At 39.2% G+C, this 22,229-nt stretch overlaps 1 protein-coding gene across 4 annotated transcripts in view; it reads right to left on the reverse strand.

Moving 5' to 3' along the window:
* usp37 (ubiquitin specific peptidase 37) overlaps positions 1–18,641 on the reverse strand; it is a 54,253-nt gene extending 35,612 nt beyond the window's left edge. The window contains exons 1-15 of one of the 4 annotated variants that reach the window (XM_034021441.3): positions 18,363–18,641; positions 16,835–17,039; positions 16,563–16,728; positions 12,560–12,660; positions 9,795–9,910; positions 7,754–7,843; positions 4,724–4,824; positions 4,410–4,494; positions 4,035–4,190; positions 3,505–3,636; positions 2,878–3,001; positions 2,325–2,530; positions 1,589–1,706; positions 1,251–1,330; positions 810–974 (exon numbers count right to left, since the gene is read on the reverse strand). In XM_034021441.3, the coding sequence (XP_033877332.3) occupies positions 810–974; positions 1,251–1,330; positions 1,589–1,706; positions 2,325–2,530; positions 2,878–3,001; positions 3,505–3,636; positions 4,035–4,190; positions 4,410–4,494; positions 4,724–4,824; positions 7,754–7,843; positions 9,795–9,910; positions 12,560–12,660; positions 16,563–16,728; positions 16,835–16,996 (1,802 nt within the window). In that variant the 5' untranslated portion in view covers positions 16,997–17,039; positions 18,363–18,641. The remainder of the gene's footprint in view (positions 1–809; positions 975–1,250; positions 1,331–1,588; positions 1,707–2,324; positions 2,531–2,877; positions 3,002–3,504; positions 3,637–4,034; positions 4,191–4,409; positions 4,495–4,723; positions 4,825–7,753; positions 7,844–9,794; positions 9,911–12,559; positions 12,661–16,562; positions 16,729–16,834; positions 17,040–18,362) is intronic. The other 3 variants (XM_034021432.3, XM_034021425.3, XM_034021449.3) reach the window with 3 other exon arrangements.
* Positions 18,642–22,229: the final 3,588 nt, after the last annotated feature.

Here is a 22,229-nt window from a genome sequence, read left to right on the forward strand (position 1 = left end):
TTCAGTCCATTTTTTGTCGTATTATTGTACTGTAAGGTGATATATAGTACATAATAGCTGTACATATGCACCAAAAAAAACAAAAACAAACGTATTTCTTTTGTTGTGCTATCGTAACAATATGTACCCAGGTTTGTGGAAGATATTGGGGGTTCATTTATACAGGCTGTACGCCTTTAAGAAGAAAGGCGTGATGGGATATCAGCTGCTATCAGCTGACATACAAATGCTAAAGTGCAGAGGTGCTGGATTATTACACTGCAGTTTCATGCAACAGTTATGATGATGACCAAACGTGTGTGAGTACTGTTGTGTTAAAAAAAATGGTTAAAATGAACAGGTTACATTAAAAAAAATGTAGAATAGCGAAAAACTAAAATAGACATGCATTAACAAAATGCCCTGAAAACTTAAAGAAAACAATTTAAATGAACCAATAAGATCAATAATTAAGCTAAAAAGTAAGTGAAAAGTCAACGAAAGACAACACATTATTTAAATTCTTTGTCGTATTATATATTTAAGGTAATGCCGCCCGGCTGTACAGAATTCCTGGGGAGAACCCTGCACTTGGTAAGTGTACTGTACTCGGTACACTTACAAGTGTACCCAGTGTGAATAGGGGGTAATACAATTAGCAAGTAAATGACTTGGTCTGTTTTCACTGTCTGCAACCAAGATGAAATACAGATCAGGTCAGAGAACATGGTCTGAACGGGTGAACAAACCAAAGTTATGAAATGAACAGATCCTGTAATAGCAGCAAATGAATGAATTATTTATTAATTTATTTAGTTTGGAGAACTTACATTGCTGTTTGAGCATTCCAGCCAAGACCAAGAGGGGGCCGGGTTGATTCTGTGCAGTGTGAGAACAGAGAAATGTACTTGGGGATCAATACTTGCTGGCCCAGCTTGCTGTTGAGTGACAGTTGGGCATTGAAACTGTACCGCTTTAGGTGAAGGATCAGTACCCTGAGAAGGAGGAAGGGAGGGAGGAAGGGAGAAAGGGAAGATTAAAACATCTGCTTTGTAAACAGCTTCAAATCACCAACTATAGATTAACCACAAGGGAAGACGATACTATGCCATGTCCCATTACAGGCTTGAAAGACACACACACACTGCAGCAGCCTAAATCTTCATTGAAGTGTAAAACAAATATAATGGTTTCTGTGATAAAGCTTGGGGTAAACTCCACAAGCAAGCAATCATTTGTAATCTCTAATATGTGCAGCACATAAAACCCACCTGGGAAGTTTGCTGAATTTATGATTGACAGTTGCAGATTTTCCATTGCATTTTTCACAGGAATATTCTATCTCCTCCAACTAGACAAAAGAAAATGTAAAGAATAGACTAGAATAAATGTAGTCTTGTTTTTGGACACATTTCAAATACAAGTGGCGCAAACAAACTTAAGAGAGTGACTATTGTGCAGGAAGTCATGTTGAGCTAAACATTTCACAAGTACAACTATGTCTGTGTCCAAGTAAAACATCTTTAGTTTGCTACACCTGTAAAAGGTAAACAAGTCCACATTACCAACTGCAGTAATGTAATCCCAATGCCAATGTGTAGATACAGACCCTGAAGAAGAGATCCAGGGAGTCTTGTATGGACCGCAGAGGAAGATTTTGTTTTCTTCGTGGTAGATCAATAGACAGATCATTAAACTGCTCTCGCTTTGTAACAGTTTCTCCGCACCTACAAATTTAAATAAAAACATTTACAAAAGCATTCAAGGTCCCCTCACAAGAATAATTGATAATACACTAGAAACATACATGTGAACAGCCCATGAAATTTAATTAATTTTTACACCAAAATCCCACCACTATCAAGTTGGCTACATGCTCAAAGCACTGAGATTTATGGAAACCCTCACTGCAAGCAGGTAAAATATATGAATGTATGTAGTACAAATTATGTAGGTCTGGGTCCTGAACGTAGACCAGGAGACCACTCATGCGAGTGAGGATCATTACAGGTAGTTTGTGTTGTAAATTACATCGTGGGTTCAATCGGTAAACAGCTTAGCCATCCGATTAATAGAGAAGACTAAATCCAAATTTTAGTTAGTGCTCCTAAGAGGAGGTTTTGTTTGTGTTTCTGTGAAGGAATAAAAAATACAGGTACCACCCTGTTTAAACCGCATTTACTGTTTGAGAGTCTTTTCTTACAAGCTCCCCTTTACCACAATACATATAAAGGTACTTTAAATGACAAAACTATGCATTTTGTGCACTATATCTTGTTTCAATGCCTAACACACAGAAGACTAAAAGGATGAAGAGAAGAGGCCCAGGTGAGGGCAGCACTTACGCTTTGCATACTATGTTGTGCTGCACTTCAAACTCCATGTTGGCCACTACAGGACAGGTGTAAATTCGGGAAGTCGGAATATCTTCACTTGGCCATCCCACCTGTATGTCTTCCCTGGGCTGCATTTCGTTTTTCCAAGATTTATTAACCTTTTCAACATCCTCCTTCAGCTGGTCCAGGCACTGGCTCAGGAACTCATGGGCATCCTGCATGGTGAAGACCATTCTCTCAGTGTGGGTTCATTGGTTCATGATAAAAAGGTTAGACCAATATGACAGCTTCCATATCAGCGATATATATTGCAACCACATTTTAGTTTCTACTATAAGCCTAACCAGACATCCTATCATGTTTTATATTGAATGTAGAAATGCAGGATGAAAAAAGTGTCACTCATACCAACTGTCCAGGTGTGCCTAGATAACCAGACTGCTCAGGATAACACTTATACAAACCACAATCCTGGTGTCCGATTTACTTACTGAATTACCTGTATTAGGCTAAATACAAGGCGGCTAAATGGACAAACATGAACACATATGAAACATCTCACATTCTGCATGTATCCAGAGAACCTCTCCGCAGTAGTGGAGATGGCACTTTTCACTTTCTTTAGCAGATCCTTTTTATCCTCAGGGCTATGCAAATCCTTTTTGGCCAAGAGGTGGGCAAAGCGCCTGTCAGGAACAAAATAATAAAACAGCTGTAGTTGCGTAGATTGTTTTACCATTTTGCTCGGATGAGGGATCTCTAACTGCACCACCTAACATAGAATATCTATGCATAAACGTTATATATACAGCAGTTGTTACCAAAATATATTTTATGTATTAATAAAGCTTCGTAATAAATGGTCTCGGATTCATTGGGTGTAACGGATTCCCTAGAAGTTATTTCTGACTTGCATATTAAGATTCCTCTCTCCTTCTGGTACTGGCTCATGCTGGCTACATCCTGCTAGTCTCTGTGTTTATTTATATCCATGCTGGAGACACTGTATACACGGGTGGTTACTTTAATAATTTGAAACCAACTTACAGCTTATTACATCCAATACAAATGCATAAAACTACAAACACAGGTGATCCACCCACTTTAGATTAATACATTTCAAAAGGTATACAAGGGCACTTGATCTGACAGCGTAATTTCTAAAGGGTAATTTATTCAGCATTTGTACCTGAGCAATGCATTCTGGGGAACCCGCTTCCAGGGGATCCCTTGCTTCAGCAGGTCATTAGAGAAGGACTGCAGACAGAAGAGGGACTGCAAAATTGCATTCATGTAACAGGTGTTTCCTAAGTTGGAGAAGCTGCAACAAGAAAGTCACCCCAAATAGAGATCAGTGCTACATACAGCATGGTAACTGCATCTCCACTCCTAAATATTTATTTAACAAGGGGAGTACCCATTGTGACTAAAGCTTCATTTCAAATATTCATGCTGGAAACTGGAATACAACATTTATTAATTGACCTGAATCAAAGTGAATTGTTTTTTATGCAAATACAATTAATCGAAACTTGCAGTGTTTGGTTGAAAGTCCACAGGGCCAGGGATTAAAGTACAAATCAAATTTTGTAGTGCAAGCTTAAATTTCTGATTATAATGAGTAATTGTGAACACTTTTGAAGGGCATGTTAACTAGTATCTATGGGGGTAATGCCTGCAATAAGAAGCAGCTCATTTGCAAAGAAAGTTGTTTCCTACCCTTGGAGCAGTGGCTGGGGCTGGGTGAGGGAGGGCAGCCTTGGTTTGTTCCAGCCTGTATAGTCATGGCTGGGTCTGACCTTTTTAAAAGGAGTGGACTGACTTGGACTCACCAGACTCCTCTTAGAGGGGGGAGGCTGGCTAACACCAGTGAGCCTACATAAACAGACAACATATATTAATCATTTGTTTTGGAATAACAAAATCATCAATAAATAAGTATTTAGTTTTATGACCTTGAAAATGAATTAACCATATTGTCTGATAATTCACTGTTACAACTAAAATAGTGCAGACATGTGTTGGATGAATCAACTCTATGGCAAAGACAGGAATTAGTTAGTTTCTTACATTAATATTTCATGTTACAATTACCTGTCAGAAACAAAATTCCCCTGCGAGTAGTCCTTAGAAGCAGGTCTGCTACTGTAGAATGCTGAAGGCTGCAGCGGCATAGCCCCTTCAAAGTATAAAACAAACTCCACATAAACAACCAGGTATAAGGCAACATGCTCTAGGCTAGAGGGCTTGTGTTACCATTCAAGTGGATGCTATCAAAGTCTTACACACATTCAGATAACTGGAATAAATAAATGCTGATGCTCATTTAAATTAAATTATTTGATTGGTGTGCTGCACTATATTTTCATCCTTTCAGTGTGAGACTGAAAACAAGAATGAATGCAAACCTGGGCTCCTGTTCTCCTCTCCCTGTTTTAGGCTGAGCTGTTTGTCCTTGAAGTTCGTCAGAAACCTGCTGCGAGCCTGGTCTGTGGTGGCTTTATTATTACTACAAAAAAAAAAGTAATAACAAGTAAGTAGTATTCTAGGGTAGTTTATTTGTGATTAACCACTTCAACACCATGACGTATGCAGGTACGTCAAATGAAAACCCACTTACAGTACCATGCCATACATGCATACGTCAAGTTTCCCATTCTATTCTATGATCGGTTTCTCAGTCTAGCATTTCAGGTTTCATTCTCTAAGGCAGTGCTAGTACTGTGGAATGTGCAATGAAAGTCGGGGGAGGGTCAGGTGACATTTGTATCCAATTGCGGGTCATGTAGTGATTCCAATCTACCTGTGGGCGTTTAGAAGACAGATATACTGCGGGAAGCCATTCAACTTTTACAATTATATATATATTATATATATATATATATATATATAGCGTTTTACATTATTATTTTTTGTTTTATTATTAGTTTTACTTGTTTAGTTGTAGTTTATATAGTTTTTTAGCAAAAGCTAAACATTGCAATGTGCGTGGAGAGCGACAAACGGGAGTGAAGTTGGTTCGGAGGATTTCGATACCAGCGACAGCGATGCTGACTTATCACTCAGCGATGATGATGAAGAGGATGTGGAGCACAGCTCTGGGTACAAGGCAATAAAGCAGGTGTCTGCGGCAGCCAGATCCATCACAATGCCTGCGCAAAGTAGCTGTGTACACGCATTTGTGACTACCCCTCCATGGGAAGCAGAGACCGCAAAAAAGGTGCAGGGTCTGCTACAAAAATGAAAACAAAAAAAAGGACACAAGAAAAATGTGCAGTGGTTGCGAAGGCAACCCCGGGTTCTGTTGTATTGAACATTTCAATAAATGGCACAGAGCACGTCGATAATGGCACATGTTTTGATGTTGCTTGATTTTTATTTGATAATTACTGTTTACTGATTATTACTGAGCGTTTTTGTTTTCATTGTTCAAAAAAAAAAAAAAAATCTATATTGAACATGGGTATGTAGTACACAGGAGCATAACGGGTTAATGAAAAAACACAGTTTAGGTCATTTATTTGTGTTTTATTCATCATATGTTAACATTTTATAGCAGGTTTGAAAACATTATTATTTTCAAAATCTGGTACCTGGGAAGGGGTTTCATTTTTGCATCTCGAGTTGAAGTGGTTAATAAAAGGGATTATTTACACTTGGGAAACACTATTGATGCCACACCCAAAATGTGAAAATTCTATCCTTTTCAGATCTGCCTGACATGATTTGTTTCAGTGCAAATACTCATCTAAAAGTATACAGCAGGGGTGTGCAATTCATATCGCCAGACGCCTGGGACAACAAGATTTGTGTGAGGGACAACAAGTTTTACCAGGATACTTTGCCCGTTGGACAAGTACTTTTTTTCTTCTGTTGTCACAATGTTCTGTTGCTAGAAAAACTCCAGTAGATTTCTAGGGAGTCACGCAAGGTCCTGAAAACTCTAAACTGCATAAGTCTCACCCATACAAATAAATTAAAATAAAAAAATGAAAAAATGCTGCGCTTTAAAATCATGGTATACACAGTAATCGAAACCAAAACCTAAGATACTGAAATACTGCACCTTATAATAAAGGTATTGCTATTTGCCTGGTGCGTGAAGTCATAGTTGGTTTGAATCTTTAGTTTAATTATTATTTTTATTTGCTTAATACAAGCAAAATCTAAAGGTTATATTCTATTTGTTTGTGTTTTGTGGGACGGTGAGGGGGCAAGGACAAGTAGATTTTTCTAGCATTTTGTCCCTTGGACAAAAATTGCACACCCCTGGTACAGTATTATACCTTATAAAAACACCAAAGGTCTGAAGATTAAGAAAATAATGGTTTTCACTATGATGTATACTCTATAATTACCTAGTCTGAATGTAAAATGAAAGTTTTAAAGTTCACAGAGTTAATTAGAAATGTCCTAATAAGTGCAATTTTGTGAGACCTCCTCCTTAAAACAACCCTCAGGAACGAGGATCAGAACAATTTCATAAATACCATGCACGGTTTTGATTTTACACAAAATTGTTTGACGGGTGTGCAGGCTCGTATACTTCTGATTCTTTACTAGATGTTCGTCAACCGAGAGATGATTTTCTCCTTTTGTCATCCCATCAACATCTTCTGTAAAAATAGTTTTTCTTTCAGGTTGGTAGCATTCTTGGTCGTGTAGAGAGATTTAGTATGCTCTCCGGTAATGTGTGCACTTTGAAGCAATGGTTTACAGTAATCCAAACCTTATCTATTAAAATAGCTACACTGCAAAGAAGAAAAAAAAAGTATCTATTGGCTTTATCTTTACTGAACTTTGTCCTTTGGATATTTCACTACAGTACATATTTTCTTCATTTCTTTTGGGGTTTATGAACATTTTGGGTGATTTAGTATGATTTCAGAAAAGCTTTGAACTTTTGATCGCCAAATTTCCTGGCAGAAAAAAAAATGCTAAAATTATCTATTAAACTATTTAAAAATATCGCTCCTGGTTTATCGACCCGACTAACTACGTTTTGGTTGATTGTCTGAAGTCTGACGAAGACATGGTAATTTGAAAAAAAATAACACTGTTGCATGGAATTACGTCACTCTAATTCAATCAGAATTATAATGGGGCGTCCACAAAGGGTTAAAGTACGAAGCAACCAAAGGCACATTTTCTGCCACAAATTACAACTGCAAAAATAAGAAAGGAATGCAAATAAACACAATCAAATGTACTGTTCTCCTCTGTGTAGATCAATTGAATAGAATCCAATATCGTTTACAGTAAGTGTGCTGTTAAAGAATTGATATAACAATGGCAATATGAAATTTGTTCTCAAATGTAGAGATACTTGTACAAAATACCTATAATGACTACCTATGAGCTGACATCCCAAACAACTGCTGCAGTTACATGAACAGGGCAATAAAGGCTACAAAAGCAAGAGGCAAAGCCAGCCAGACCTGTAAGAGTCGTTCTCTTTAGGGTAGTCCTCATTCACTTCATTGCCAGGGGTCAGCAACCTCTTCCTCTTCTCAATCCTGCAGGACAAACTGATCGACCATCAGCATGGAGGCTGGCACAATCTGCCATCAGTTAACATGAGCAGTGTTTCATGTGTGATCTGAACATGAACACGCACTTAAATAACGAGTGCCGTGCAGAAGTATACTTCTATACAAAGTCGGACATGTTTAAGAACAAAAGAACGAGGGGAGGTCATTTGGCCCATCAATACTTGCCAGGTTTCTAGTAGCTAAACTTTGTCTAGTTGGTAGCTTGCATAAACTTGATCCTACCCTCTGTCCCAACTCTGTCACCTGGTCTTGGTCTCTGGGCAGTGTTTAAATATTGCATAGGGTTAACCCTTTCAAGGTTTTAAAAACATCAAATCAAGCTTTCCTTATATATGGCTCCCGATTTTCCATTCTGGGAATGGCAAATTCCGTTTTACAAAATGATCAATTCCATTTTTTTCTGTTTTTCCAAATATACAAGTCCCTCAGATACTGTAGTTTTCTGTAAAATCGTTCTTAAAGCAGTCCATTTGTAACAATGCACTGTAGGTCAGTCAACAAATAAAGGCGTTTTGAAAAAACAGCTTATTGCTGGCATTACAATATACAGAAGTCGAAAACGAGGGGCTTTATTACAAAAATATACAATTTTCATAAAATTACAAATTAAATACAATGTTCTGGACTCTTCTCTCCCATCTGTAGTTTCATCTACAACAACTCAGACTGGTTTATGCTGTACTTGCTGTAAAACTGCTTGCATGTGTTTCTCGTATACCCTGGACAGAGTTGCCTTAATTAGAGCAGGGCTCTTTAACTAGTTTTTTTTTTAATTTAAAAGATAAGAACATAAGAAAGTTTACAAATGAGAGGAGGCCATTCAGCCCATCTTGCTCGTTTGGTTGTTAGTAGCTTATTGATCCCAGAATCTCATCAAGCAGCTTCTTGAAGGATCCCAGGGTGTCAGCTTCAACAACATTACTGGAGTAGGCGGGCCACAGTATTTTACTCTGCACATTTTTAAGCAATATAATAAATATTATATAACAATGTTCATATACTGAACACGACTTACACATTTTACCATATGAATAGTACTTTAATAACAGAACAGTGTGAACATTTAACGCAGTATCATTACCAACATTTTAAAATGTATGTGACATATAAATAGTATTTACTGTTAAGAAGTGATCAGCGCTTCTACTTTTGAACTTCTAACTACTGTGCCCTCTAGATACGTATTTCCAAAAGCTCCTTGTTTGGTTTCAAAATGCCTTTTCATATTGTATTCCTTAACTACGGACACATTCATTGTACAATAAACACATTGGCTTTGTTTGGTACAGTCGGTAAAATAAATACGTATTAATTGGTCCACTCATTGTTGAATCTACAATTTTGAGAGCGCCATGTTATAGCAACACAAGTAAAAAAACTAAACATCACTCTGAGTACGAAGTATTATTAATGATAAAATTTAAAATAAGTTAAGTTAACCTTAGTTATAAAACTAAAGTAAGGTTTCACCTCAACCACCGTTCCTTGTGTTGACTGGGTGAAGGGGTAACTCAATAAATGAATACATAAATTCAATTGCTTTTTTTTTTTTTTTAATCGGGGGGGGGGGGGGGGGGGGAGGGGTTTGACGATCTTTTTTTTCAGGTGCTTTTGACTTTTCTGTATATACAACTCCAACATTATTCCACAGAACAGATTAGTCTGGTTGTGGTTTGCTAGACTCTCTCCAAGGCTGCAAAGTTATTTTGTATTGTGAGGACCACAACTAAACACAATATTCTATGTGCAGTCTCATCATCAAACCCATCATAACCTCCCCTGATGTGCACTCTACACTTGTAACTACATAACCAAGCTTTCAACTGCACCACAAAGCCCTAAAGACTTGAAGAATTATTATTTATTATTATTATTATTATTATTTAAACTTTGTCAACTATATTTTTCACAAAAAAGTTTGCTGTACCTGTTCTCTGAGATCCTAGTGCGGACAGGCGTAGAGAACCTTCGACTTGGGCTGCCCAGAAGCTTCCTTGCTGAAACCTCTTCCCTGCTGTCCAAACTAACTTTTCTTGGGGGAGTCTAAGGAACAGAATAACTCATCACACAGAGTTCCATATACTGAAAAGTGGCCAACAGACTTCAACCATACTATGATGGATTCTGGTTTTATAATACAAACAAAAAACTAAAATCCACATTTTTTCACTTTTTTAAATATGTGTTCCATGTTTACAATCCGCCTGTCAGCTGTGACATTGTCTGCCTTTATTGATTTGTATCCAACAGAGGACTTATTTCTTATCTGTTCTTTTACAGTAAAGGATGAAATCAACTGTATGATAACACCATGTAACAATTTTTTTTTTTTTTTTTTTTTTGTTCCTGGGTAGTAAGTGTTATTTCCTAATTGCTTATGCCTCAATAGTATAGAAAATGGCTATTATTCCCCACAAACTTTGCTTTTGTGACCAGGACAGTGATATTTTGAAATTTACCTATTTTCCAGAACATTCCAGATAGATTCAGTGCCGAGTAAACTTGGAGTAACTTCTGGAACTTTCTAGAACTTTCCAGTAATATAAATAGTAGTATAAATACAGGGGCCTTAAGCCCACCAGTTCAGTTTAGTTCCAGCTGCCTAAGTGGATACATATCTGCATTTTTCTGAGATGGCATCAAGAGGCTGCAAGCATCCGGGAGACGCATTTTGCTATGTCTGCGGCCAATTTATCAAGACAAGAGCGAAAAAGTACTCCGTGGAAGCATCTGCTAAGATGTGTGAGGCCTACAAGGCATATTTCGGCATGCCTGTCGGGGATCAAGACAAACCCTGGGCACGTCATTTCACCTGCAAGTACTGCAAAAAAACTCTGGAAGGTAAGATGGACAATTGTTGCTCGGAATTTTATGTTTTATTAAAATTTGTTAATTTTTAAAATTGTAAAAGTTTTTAATTTTAAAATTTTATACAATTTTCAATGTTATTGAAAAAATATTGCGAGAATCTCTTACACATTAGTCATGGGTGAAATAAATGTATTTTTGTAGGATGGTACAGAGGGGAAAAGAGAGCCATGAAGTTCGCTATCCCAAGAATTTGGCGGGAACCCACTGACCACTCAAGCAACTGCTACTTCTGCATGGTGGACCCTTCCAAACGTCGGACTGGCAAGAATGCACCTGCTATCACATATCCGGACCTTCCTTCATCCATCGCCCCGGTGCCACACTGCCATGAGCTCCCCGTACCCACTCCTCCGGAGAGAGAGCAGCCGTCTTTAGAACAGAGCAGCAAGTCAGAGAGCGAGGAAGACGTTGTAGATCCAGATGACAATTTCAGAGGTTGAGCTGAGGAGAGAAACCCATACTACCCCAACCAAAAAGACCTCAACGACTTGATTAGAGATCTTGGTCTCACCAAGTCCAATGCCGAGCTTTTGACGTCTAGGCTCAAGCAGTGGAACTTGTTGGATGAAAGTGTGCAAGTCGCAGATCAGAGGAAGCGTCACCAACCTTTTTCCAGCTTCTTCACCCGTCAAGATGGGCTCTGCTTCTGCCACAATGCGACCAGTCTGTTCGAGGCAATCGGAATCGCCTGTAACCAGAATGAGTGGCGCCTCTTCATTGACAGCTCATCCAGGAGCCTCAAAGCCGTGCTGCTCCATAATGGTAACAAGTACCCATCTCTTCCCCTGGCTCACTCGGTGCACCTCAAAAGAGGATTACAACAGCATCAAGACCTTGCTGGACGCCTTGAAGTATGATGAGTACGGCTGGGAGGTCATAGGAGACTTCAAAATGGTGGCATTCCTGATGGGTCTCCAAGGCGGTTTTACCTTGGAACAGCTTTGTCGCAGTGGTTCGGGGCTTCCTGGGCAATCACAAGGCCGAAAACTATGTGGAGCTGGTTGAGACTCTGGTGAAGAACTACGGCACAGTGGGTTGTAGGATGTCCCTCAAAGTCCATATCCTTAATGCTCATCTTGATAAATTCAAGGAGAACATGGGAGCGTACTCGGAGGAGAAAGGCGAGCGCTTCCACCAGGATATACTGGACTTTGAACGCCGCTACCAAGGACAGTATAACGAGAACATGATGGGAGACTACATTTGGGGGCTGATTCATGAAAGTGATTTACAGTATAATCGTAAATCTCGAAAAACTACAGGGCGACTTACAATTGTTACAAGATATCACATTATACATTATTTCACATTATACAGATATCACATTATTTTTACATACAATTACCCATTTATACAGTTGGGTTTTTACTGGAGCAATCTAGGTAAAGTACCTTGCTCAAGGGTACAACAGCAGTGTCCTCCACTGGGGATTGAACCCACAACCCTCCGGTCAAGAGTCCAGAGCCCTAACGACTACTCCACACTGCTGCCCCTTCTAAATTTTTTGTAATCATTTTTGTATTACTTTAGTATAAATACATGTTAATTTGGATTCATATGTTGTTTTTTTCTGACTATGTGAACGAAAAGACACAAATTCGCCCGTTTTCTCATTGGAAATAGGTCAATTTCAAAATATCACTGTCCTGGTCACAAAAGGAAAGTTTGTGGGGAATAATAGCCATTTTCTATACTTTTGAGGCATAAGCAATTAGGAAATAACACTTACTACCCAGGAAACAAAATTGTGTTACATAGTGTAACCACTGCCACCGCTGCTCCTCTCCCACATTCCTCTAAAAAGGAGCATTCAGTCCATACCAGTCTCTCTATAGGAGGCAACTGCTGGCTAGACTCCTTGTGTATGGATTTGTTCCCAAGCACACCTCCAAAACTGACAGATCCCTGGGATGGCTTCAAAGCTAGAGACAATCAAACATAAAAGTTCAGTGTCAATTACTTAAGAATGTAGTCCTTAGTCCTGTAATGAACTAGGCATCAGCTAGTATGGAACAAAATACACACTTAAATGAATCCCAAACTTTATATAACTGATCACAACGTAATACTTCACTTAGGTTGACTAAGAGGCAAGTTACTGTATGTAGCTTAACATTTCATGTGAATACACATACGCACATACAGTGCCTTGCAAAAGTATTCAGACCCCTGACCAATTCTCTCATATTACTGAATTACAAACGGTACACTGAAATTTTGTTCCGTTTGATATTTTATTTTAACCCTTTGCGGTCGTATGTCGGATCCTGTCCGAAATCATCAAAAAAATATATATATTGAGGACCATAGACGCAGTGGTCAGCCAAGGAAACTTACTGCAGCAGATGAAAGACACATCATGCTTACTTCCCTTCGCAATCGGAAGATGTCCAGCAGTGCCATCAGCTCAGAATTGGCAGAAAACAGTGGGACCCTGGTACACCCATCTACTGTCCGGAGAAGTCTGGTCAGAAGTGGCCTTCATGGAAGACTTGCGGCCAAAAAGCCATACCTCCGACGTGGAACAAGGCCAAGCGACTCAACTATGCACGATAACACAGGAACTGGGGTGCAGAAAAAATGGCAGCAGGTGCTCTGGACTGATGAGTCAAAATTTGAAATATTTGGCTGTAGCAGAAGGCAGTTTGTTCGCCGAAGGGCTGGAGAGCGGTACACGAATGAGTGTCTGCAGGCAACAGTGAAGCATGGTGGAGGTTCCTTGCAAGTTTGGGGCGGCATTTCTGCAAATGGAGTTGGGGATTTGGTCAGAATTAATGGTCTCCTCAATGCTGAGAAGTACAGGCAGATACTTATCCATCATGCAATACCATCAGGGAGGCATCTGATTGGCCCCAAATTTATTCTGCAGCATGACAACGACCCCAAACATACAGCGAAAGTCATTAAGAACTATCTTCAGTGTAAAGAGGAACAAGGAGTCCTGGAAGTGATGGTATGGCCCCCACAGAGCCCTGATCTCAACATCATCGAGTCTGTCTGGGATTACATGAAGAGAGAGAAGCAACTGAGGCTGCCTAAATCCACAGAATTGTGGTTAGTTCTCCAAGATGTTTGGGCCAACCTACCTGCCAAGTTCCTTCAAAAACTGTGTGCAAGTGTACCTAGAAGAATTGATGCTGTTTTGAAGGCAAAGGGTGGTCACACCAAATATTGATTTGTTGTAGATTTTTCTTCTGTTCACTCACTTTGCATTTTGTTAATTGATAAATATATTAATATTTTTGAAAGCATTCTTACTTTAGAGCATTTTTTCACACCTGCCTAAAACTTTTGCACAGTACTGTATGTGAAAGCAATAGCGAACAAAAGGGTGGGGCGGGGCTGGAGATGCCTAGTGAGTGCTTTGTTGATATGCAGGGCCTTTTAAACCCGTTTGACTGTGGAAAAAAATACTTTTAAAGAGCGCGTCTAAAATTAACTGCGCGTGTGAAAATAAATTGGACCACTTAATAAATGGACTGCAAAGGGTTAAAACACTGAAACTTAAAATCAATTATTGTATTTGACATTGGTTTTATGTTGGGAAATATTTTTAAGAAAAATAAAAAACTAAAATATATTGCTTGCATAAGTATTCAACCCCCACACATTAATATTTGGTAGAGCCACCTTTCGCTGCAATAACAGCTTTAAGTCTTTTGGAGTAAGTATGTACCAGCTTTGCACACAGTGTCGGAGTGATTTTGGCCCATTCTTCTTGGCAGATTTGCTCCAGGTTGTTCAAGTTGGCTGGGCGACGCTTGTGGACCGCAATTTTCAAATAGTGCCACAGATTCTCAATGGGATTGAGATCAGGACTTTGACTGGGCCACTGTAGGACATTCACCTTTTTGTTCTTGCTTGCATAAGTATTTAACCCCTGTGCTGTGGAAGCTCCCAGTTTACACCGATGAAAGAAATTGCCCTAACGAGGACACAATTACCTTACCATTGGCCTCCAGCTGTGAACCATTAAAGTTGCTTTCACATTTTCTGGATAAAAACCCCACTGTTGAAGGATCATTGGTCAGGCTGTGAATCTGAAGGAAAATGAAGACCAAAGAGCATTCTACAGAAGTTAGAGATAAAGTATTACAAATGCATAGATTAGGGAAAGGGTACAAAATAATATCCAAGTGTTTGAATATCCCAGTGAGCACAGTTGGATCAATAATCAGGAAGTGGAAGCTGCATCACACCACCCAGGCACTGCCAAGAAAAGGCCTTCCCTCAAAACTCCGCGCTCAAACAAGGAGGAGACTTGTGAGAGAAGTCACAGAGAGGCCAACAATCACTTTGAAGGAGCTACAGAGTTCAGTGGCTGAGAGTGGAGTAATGGTGCACCAGTCAACCATATCAAGAGCTCTGCATAACACTGGCCTGTATGGGAGGGCGGCAAGAAAGAAGCCGTTACTCAAAAAGTACCATCAGAAAGCACGTCTGGAGTTTACCAGAAAGCATGAGAGTGACCCAGCTGCGATGTGGGAAAAGGTTTTGTGGTCAGATGAGACCAAGACAGAGCTTTTTGGCCAAAACTCAAAGCGCTGTGTGGCGCAAACCTAACACTACCCATGCCTCAAGAAACACCATCCCTACAGTGAAGTATGGTGGTGGCAGCATCATGCTGTGGGGATGCTTCTCATCAGCAGGGACTGGGCATCTTGTTAAAATTGAAGGAAGAATGGATGGAGCAAAATACAGGGAAATACTGCAAGAGAACCTGCTTCAGTCTGCTAAAAAACTGAAGCTTGGGAGGAAATTCACCTTTCAGCAGGACAATGATCCCAAGCACAAGGCCAAAGCAACATTGGAGTGGCTCAAGAACAAAAAGGTGAATGTCCTACAGTCGCCCAGTCAAAGTCCTGATCTCAATCCCATTGAGAACCTGTGGCACTATTTGAAAATTGCGGTCCACAAGCGTCGCCCAGCCAACCTGAACAACCTGGAGCAAATCTGCCAAGAAGAATGGGCCAAAATCACTCCAACACTGTGTGCAAAGCTGGTACATATTTACCCTAAAAGACTTAAAGCTGTAATTGCAGCGAAAGGTGGCTCTACCAAATATTAATGTGTGGGGGTTGAATACTTATGCAAGCAAGATATTTCAGTTTTTTATTTTTCTTAAAAATATTTCCCAACATAAAACCAATGTCACCTTACAATAATTGATTTTGAGTTTCAGTGTTTTAAAATAAAATATCAAACAGAACGAAACTTCAATGTACCATTTGTAATTCAGTAATATGAGAGAATTGGTCAGGGGTCTGAATACTTTTGCAAGGCACTGTACATAATGTACTGTATATACAGCAATATAATAATACAAATGAGTGGTTACTGTTCAAACTGCTGGCATAAAATATGTCAGGGAGTTATTTGGTTTGATGGCATACAGAATCATTTAAGCCCCATTTTGTCCAGGATTCTACACCTTTAGGTTAGTCTTTTTAGGCTTTGCCTTCCCAGCACATAACCCTTAACAGCTGATTCCTTCCACACTGGTAAAATAAATACTTTTTATTCATTGCTGGGCACTACTGTAGGCCTGGAGTTAGAAAAAAAGAGAAGTCTTAATACTTAACAATGTACTGCAGTAGGAGAATGATGCCAAACACAATATGGGGTAACAAGCAGGTAAAATAAATATTATGAACACTTACATGGGAGAAAATATCTTTGTGGATATTGCAATTTCAAATGTATCAGTCACACATTATTATTGACATTATATGGAGCTCAAATTATATAGCAACTCTGAACTCTGCAATATTATTCCTAGACCTCTTTAGTTTTTAATTAAACTAGCATTGGAAGCCAAACCTACCTGTATGTTTCCCCTGCTTCAATTTATCCAGGCACTCCTTAAATTTCTGGGCCATGACAAGAGGTACCTTATCGATGACGAGAATGCTTGATTCCTTCAAGATCACCTGAAGCCGGCACAGGTGCTGTTTAGGCACCAAAATCACATTTTTTACGTTCTGGTTCAGCTGGCATGGAAAAGCAGAAACACTGATTAACTTAGATAACTTTGACAAAAACATTAACAAAAAGGTTTGAAGCCCTCCTCCCTCCTAGGTGTTATCCAAGCTTTACCCGATATGTCTTGGGTATCCCAGTACTGCTGAACCGTACTAACATATTCACTTTGGTGTCCTTCTCAATAATCTCAAAGCTTCCCTGTTTCCACTTCGTAGTGCCCAGCTGCAGGCTATTGATCCTCACGCTGCCCGATAGTTTCAGCGCTGCTGCTGCCATGGCTGCCACAGGCAACTCGATCTTCAGCTGCAGACTCCGGTCTCTGAAAGCCAAGGAGGTTTTAGACAGTTAACAACTTCATCATCAAACCTTGAAATCACAAAGAAAGAGGACAGATTACGTTCAGGCAACTGCAATTCAAGCAAAACTCCCATTCACCCATTTTTATCACCTGTATAGCTTGTTAGACACAATGATTAACCCCAAAAGAGGACCTAATATTAATTTAGAAAATACAGAGAATGGGAGTCAGTGGTGACTAAAATCTCAAATTTATAAATTCCAGGGCTGTCTCAGAAAAATGTGTATGCTCCTTGTTCATAATTTCAGAAAACACAGAACTTTATCACTACATTCCTGTCCATTGCTGTATTTATTACAATTTTCACAATGACACAAAGAATAATAAAACTTCAAATTCACTCAGAGAAAGAATCCAGGAGGATACAGCTTCAATAGCAGTGAAGACTGTCCCCAAGATTATCTGGGCAGTTGTATAGCTGTAGTTTTATACTAAACAATGTAAAATTTAGATTTGGTCAGCATGTAGATCACATTGCATTTCTATACCCATGGACAGATTCTTACATAATACACACAATTAAAGTAAACATTAGGGGTAAATTGCAGCATAATATGCATCATTTGCATAGGAAATGGAGAATAAAATACACCAAGAAATCAAAGATACAATGTACTGAAAATTCACCGTTGTGAATACTGTAGCTTGAGCCTCAGCGTGGTTTGTATAACTTAACTGTATTATAGGTACAAAGTTGAAACATTCATATTCTTCAGAATAAACTCCCCTCATTCTACCATGAGAAACACAAGGATACAAAATAAAAGTTCTAGTTTAATTATATATATATATATATATATATATATATATATATATATATATATATATATATATATATATATATATATATATAAACATAGCATAGTGTAATATGCGAAAGCATTGTAAAGCAAAATGTACGAGGAGGTACAGTATGGTATAAGCGGAGTAAGTAGAATAACAATTATAATACACTGTAAATACACAATTAATATCATTCGAAACCTTACTGTTACCGAGTAAAATTACCATGATAGATAGATAGATAGATAGATAGATAGATAGATATTATGGGCTGCAGGTTGTATTAGAAGTTTACAACGCTTGTAATGTTTGTTTGTTTTTTTTGTTTTTTTTTAAATAGACATTATTCCTAGATGATGAGTTTCTATTAAGATTGTTGTAATAATACATTTAAATATAAACACAATACAAAACAATCAATCCAGGGCCGGTTTTCTAACAACCTCCCTGTCATCTGCAAAAGGGTCCACGTTCACCCAAAAACACAGAACTATTCCTTACCTGAATTATCTAAAGTATACTCTCGCAACAACTCCCAACTTAGAAGCCCATATATATATTTCAACAAATTAATTAATATTTCTTCTCCTCAGGTCGAAACCGAACAGTAGCTGTATCCTGTTACTATTAATACGGGTGGGAAAAAAGGTCCAAGCTGCACGGGATGATGGCGGGAACATGAAAACACCGGAACCCCGGCCAGAGACCACGCGCCGGATATCGCGAGACCACGGTGTGAGCCAGGGCGGCGGCACCCGTAGGACTGCAAGAATTACAGGAAGAAGGCTTCGGATAGTAAATATGACAATCAATCCCATGATTCAATGCGTGTAATCACTACGGGCGCCATTATTGGAGCCCACGCCTAGGTGCAGATGGCGAGGGCAGACAGGCGCGGTGCGGCACAGCTGGGTATTTTCACGGTGTGGTACCGATAGTCTGCACCCGGACACACAGGAGTGGTGTGCATACACTGTACAGTAGTTGTCAGTACCACACCGTAGGCCATGCATAATTTAGATATTTTATTTAACATCATGCAATCTGAAAAACTACAAAATGGTATCTCAAATAGTAGTACAGTATTTCATGTTAGATGTTCAAAGTTGTTTTTCGGTCCTCTTTATGCAGGTGTATGAAATGAGCGATCTGAGCTTAGCAAGAAACATACAATACATTGCTGACAGCAAGTAGCCTACTACTAAAGTGTTAGAAAATATATCGCCCGTCTGTCCCGGGCTTTACAAAATCTTCTTCGGTATTCTAATAACAAAATATTAACACAAAATAAAAATGATTCAAATATTTAAAGAGGATCGGAGCAGGAAGATTGGAAATATTTGAATACTAACAGAATGTCATGTAAACTCGTTTGGTTTTAACTGATATAACCCCAGCCGACGTTTTTAAAAAAATCGAGTTTTAACCATTCATTTTAAATACATCTGGATTCAAACGTAAATGAGCAAAACGTGTACAAAGGTTAAAAAAATAAAAATAAATAAAAAAAAGCAGCACTCATTACAATATCCACTAACTTTCTAAACATAATAAAATACTACAAATGAAATAAATCCACATCACTGATGTTGGGGTGAGGTGAAGGGCAGCCAGCTTTCTCACATCCTGCTTCAACACTGATCACCATCTGTTGCCCCGGACTGCACTTCTGCATTACCTGAATCTTAAAGGTGGACATCTACTATTAAGTTACATTTTATGTATTAGTCTAACTCTAAACCTACATGTAATATGTTTAAGGTTTGTGTTGCTTAAGTGAGATTCTACCCGCTTTTGGCTAGGCGCCATGACCCCAGTACTTGCCCTATGCCAGTTATATTGTAGTTCCTGCAGTAACTGCTTGACGCTGGAAGGTCCCCTGCCACCTTGAAGGTGTATTTAGCTGCTGCTATATCTGCTTGCCATGCCCCCGTAGATTCTATGTCTCCGGTTGCGCATTTTTTGGCTACCCATTTCCACGGCGATTACGTCCTCCTAGGAGGACTGTTCTGCCCGAGTGGAGCCTTAACATTGTACTGGAGGCTCTTACAAAGGCTCCGTTTGAGCCCTTAAACTCCATAGAGCTGAAGTACCTGTCTATGAAGACAGCCTTCCTTTTAGCTATCACCTCCGCTAAACGGATCAGTGAGCTGTGCAGGCGCTGTCTGTGCACAGCTCCTGCATGCGCGTGTGGGAGGATGGAAGCAGAGTGTCGCTGTGCACCAACCCCGTTTTCCTCCCCAAGGTGATTACAGCTTTTCACGTTAACCAATCTGTGGAACTGGAGTCTTTTCATCCGCTTCCATTTGCTTCATCGGAGGATGAGAGATTAAACTTCCTCTGCCCAGTGCGGGCATTGAGATATTACGTACTTAAGACAAAAGCTTTGTATAAATTGGACCAGCTTTTTGTTTGTTACGGAACACGGACTGTAGGACAGCCCCTCTCTAAGCAGCGTCTGTAATGGTGCATATAATGGTGCTGGCTTACCCCCACCTGGTAGGGTAGCTGCACAATCCACTAGAAGAGGACACGGACAACATGCCCCACATGTCAACCTGTTCCTATCCAGTTTTAAATAACTTTAGCATAACAGAGGCAGAAGTGTTAAAGGGACTAGGAGCTCTTAAAATAAACAAATCCCTTGGGTTGGATGAGATCCTCCCAATAGTACTCAAAGAAATGAAAGAAGTTATTTACAAACCGCTAACCAAGATCATGCAACAGTGTCTTGACACAGGGGTTTTATCGACAGACTATTGCAAACGTAATACCGATCCACAAAAAGGGAGACAAAACCAAACCAAGTAACTACAGACCAATAAGCCTGACTTCTATTATATGTAAACTTATGGAAACTATAAGATCTAAAATGGAAAATTACCTATATGGTAACAATATCCTGGGAGACAGTCAGCATGGTTTTAGGAAAGGGAGATCATGTCTAACTAACCTGCTTGACTTTTTTGAGGATGCAACATTGACAATGGATAATTGCAAAGCATATGACATGGTTTATTTAGATTTCCAGAAAGCTTTTGACAAAGTCCCGCATAAAAGATTAATTCTCAAACTGAACGCAGTAGGGATTCAAGGAAATGCATGCACATGGATTAGGGAGTGGTTAACATGTAGAAAACAGAAAGTACTGATTAGAGGAGAAACCTCAAAATGGAGCTAGGTAACCAGTAGTGTACCACAGGGATCAGTATTAGGTCCTCTGCTATTCCTAATCTACATTAATGATTTAGATTCTGGTATAGTAAGCAAACTTGTTAAATTTGCAGACGACACAAAAATAGTAGGAGTGGCAAACACTGTTGAAGCAGCAAAGGTCATTCAAAATGATCTAGACAGCATTCAGAACTGGGCAGACACATGGCAAATGACATTTAATAGAGAAAAGTGTAAAGTATTGCATGCGGACAATAAAAATGTGCATTATAAATATCATATGGGAGATAGTGAAATTGAAGAAGGGAACTATGAAAAAGACCTAGGAGTTTATGTTGACTCAGAAATGTCTTCATCTAGACAATGTGGGGAAGCTATCAAAAAGGCTAACAAGATGCTCGGATATATTGTGAGAAGTGTTGAATTTAAATCAAGGGAAGTAATGTTAAAACTCTTCAATGCATTAGTAAGACCTCACCTAGAATATTGTGTTCAGTTCTGGTCACCTCGTCACAAAAAGGATATTGCTGAAAGAGTGCAAAGAAGAGCAACCAGAATTATCCCGGGTTTAAAAGGCATGTCGTATGCAGACAGGCTAAAAGAATTGAATCTATTCAGTCTTGAACAAAGAAGACTACGCGGCGATCTGATTCAAACATTCAAAATCCTAAAAGGTATGGACAATGTCGACCCAGTGGACTTTTTTGACCTGAAAAAAGAAACAAGGACCAGGGGTCACAAATGGAGATTAGATAAAGGGGCATTCACAACAGAAAATAGGAGGCACTTTTTTAAACAGAGAATTGTGAGGGTCTGGAACCAACTCCCCAGTAATGTTGTTGAAGCTGACACCCTGGGATCCTTCAAGAAGCTGCTTGATGAGATTCTGGGATCAATAAGCTACTAAAAACCAAAACAAGCAAGATGGGCTGAATGGCCTCCTCTCGTTTGTAAACTTTCTTCTTATGTTCTTAACAAAGAGAAGATCACTAAGGGTCATGAAGTGGACACAGTATTTAATTTATCTGATAAAACATTAACAACCTCACAGAAAGCATTACTATGCAAGGGGCTCAAGTTTGTTCCGACAAAAAGATACATAAATAAAGATCAGTTAACAGAATTAAAAGAGTGGGAAAGACGAACAAGGCTAGCAGAATACTTTTATGATGAAACACACACAGAATCAGAATA

This window comes from Acipenser ruthenus, chromosome 10 (assembly GCF_902713425.1).
Source record: "Acipenser ruthenus chromosome 10, fAciRut3.2 maternal haplotype, whole genome shotgun sequence".
Lineage (NCBI taxonomy): Eukaryota > Metazoa > Chordata > Actinopteri > Acipenseriformes > Acipenseridae > Acipenser > Acipenser ruthenus.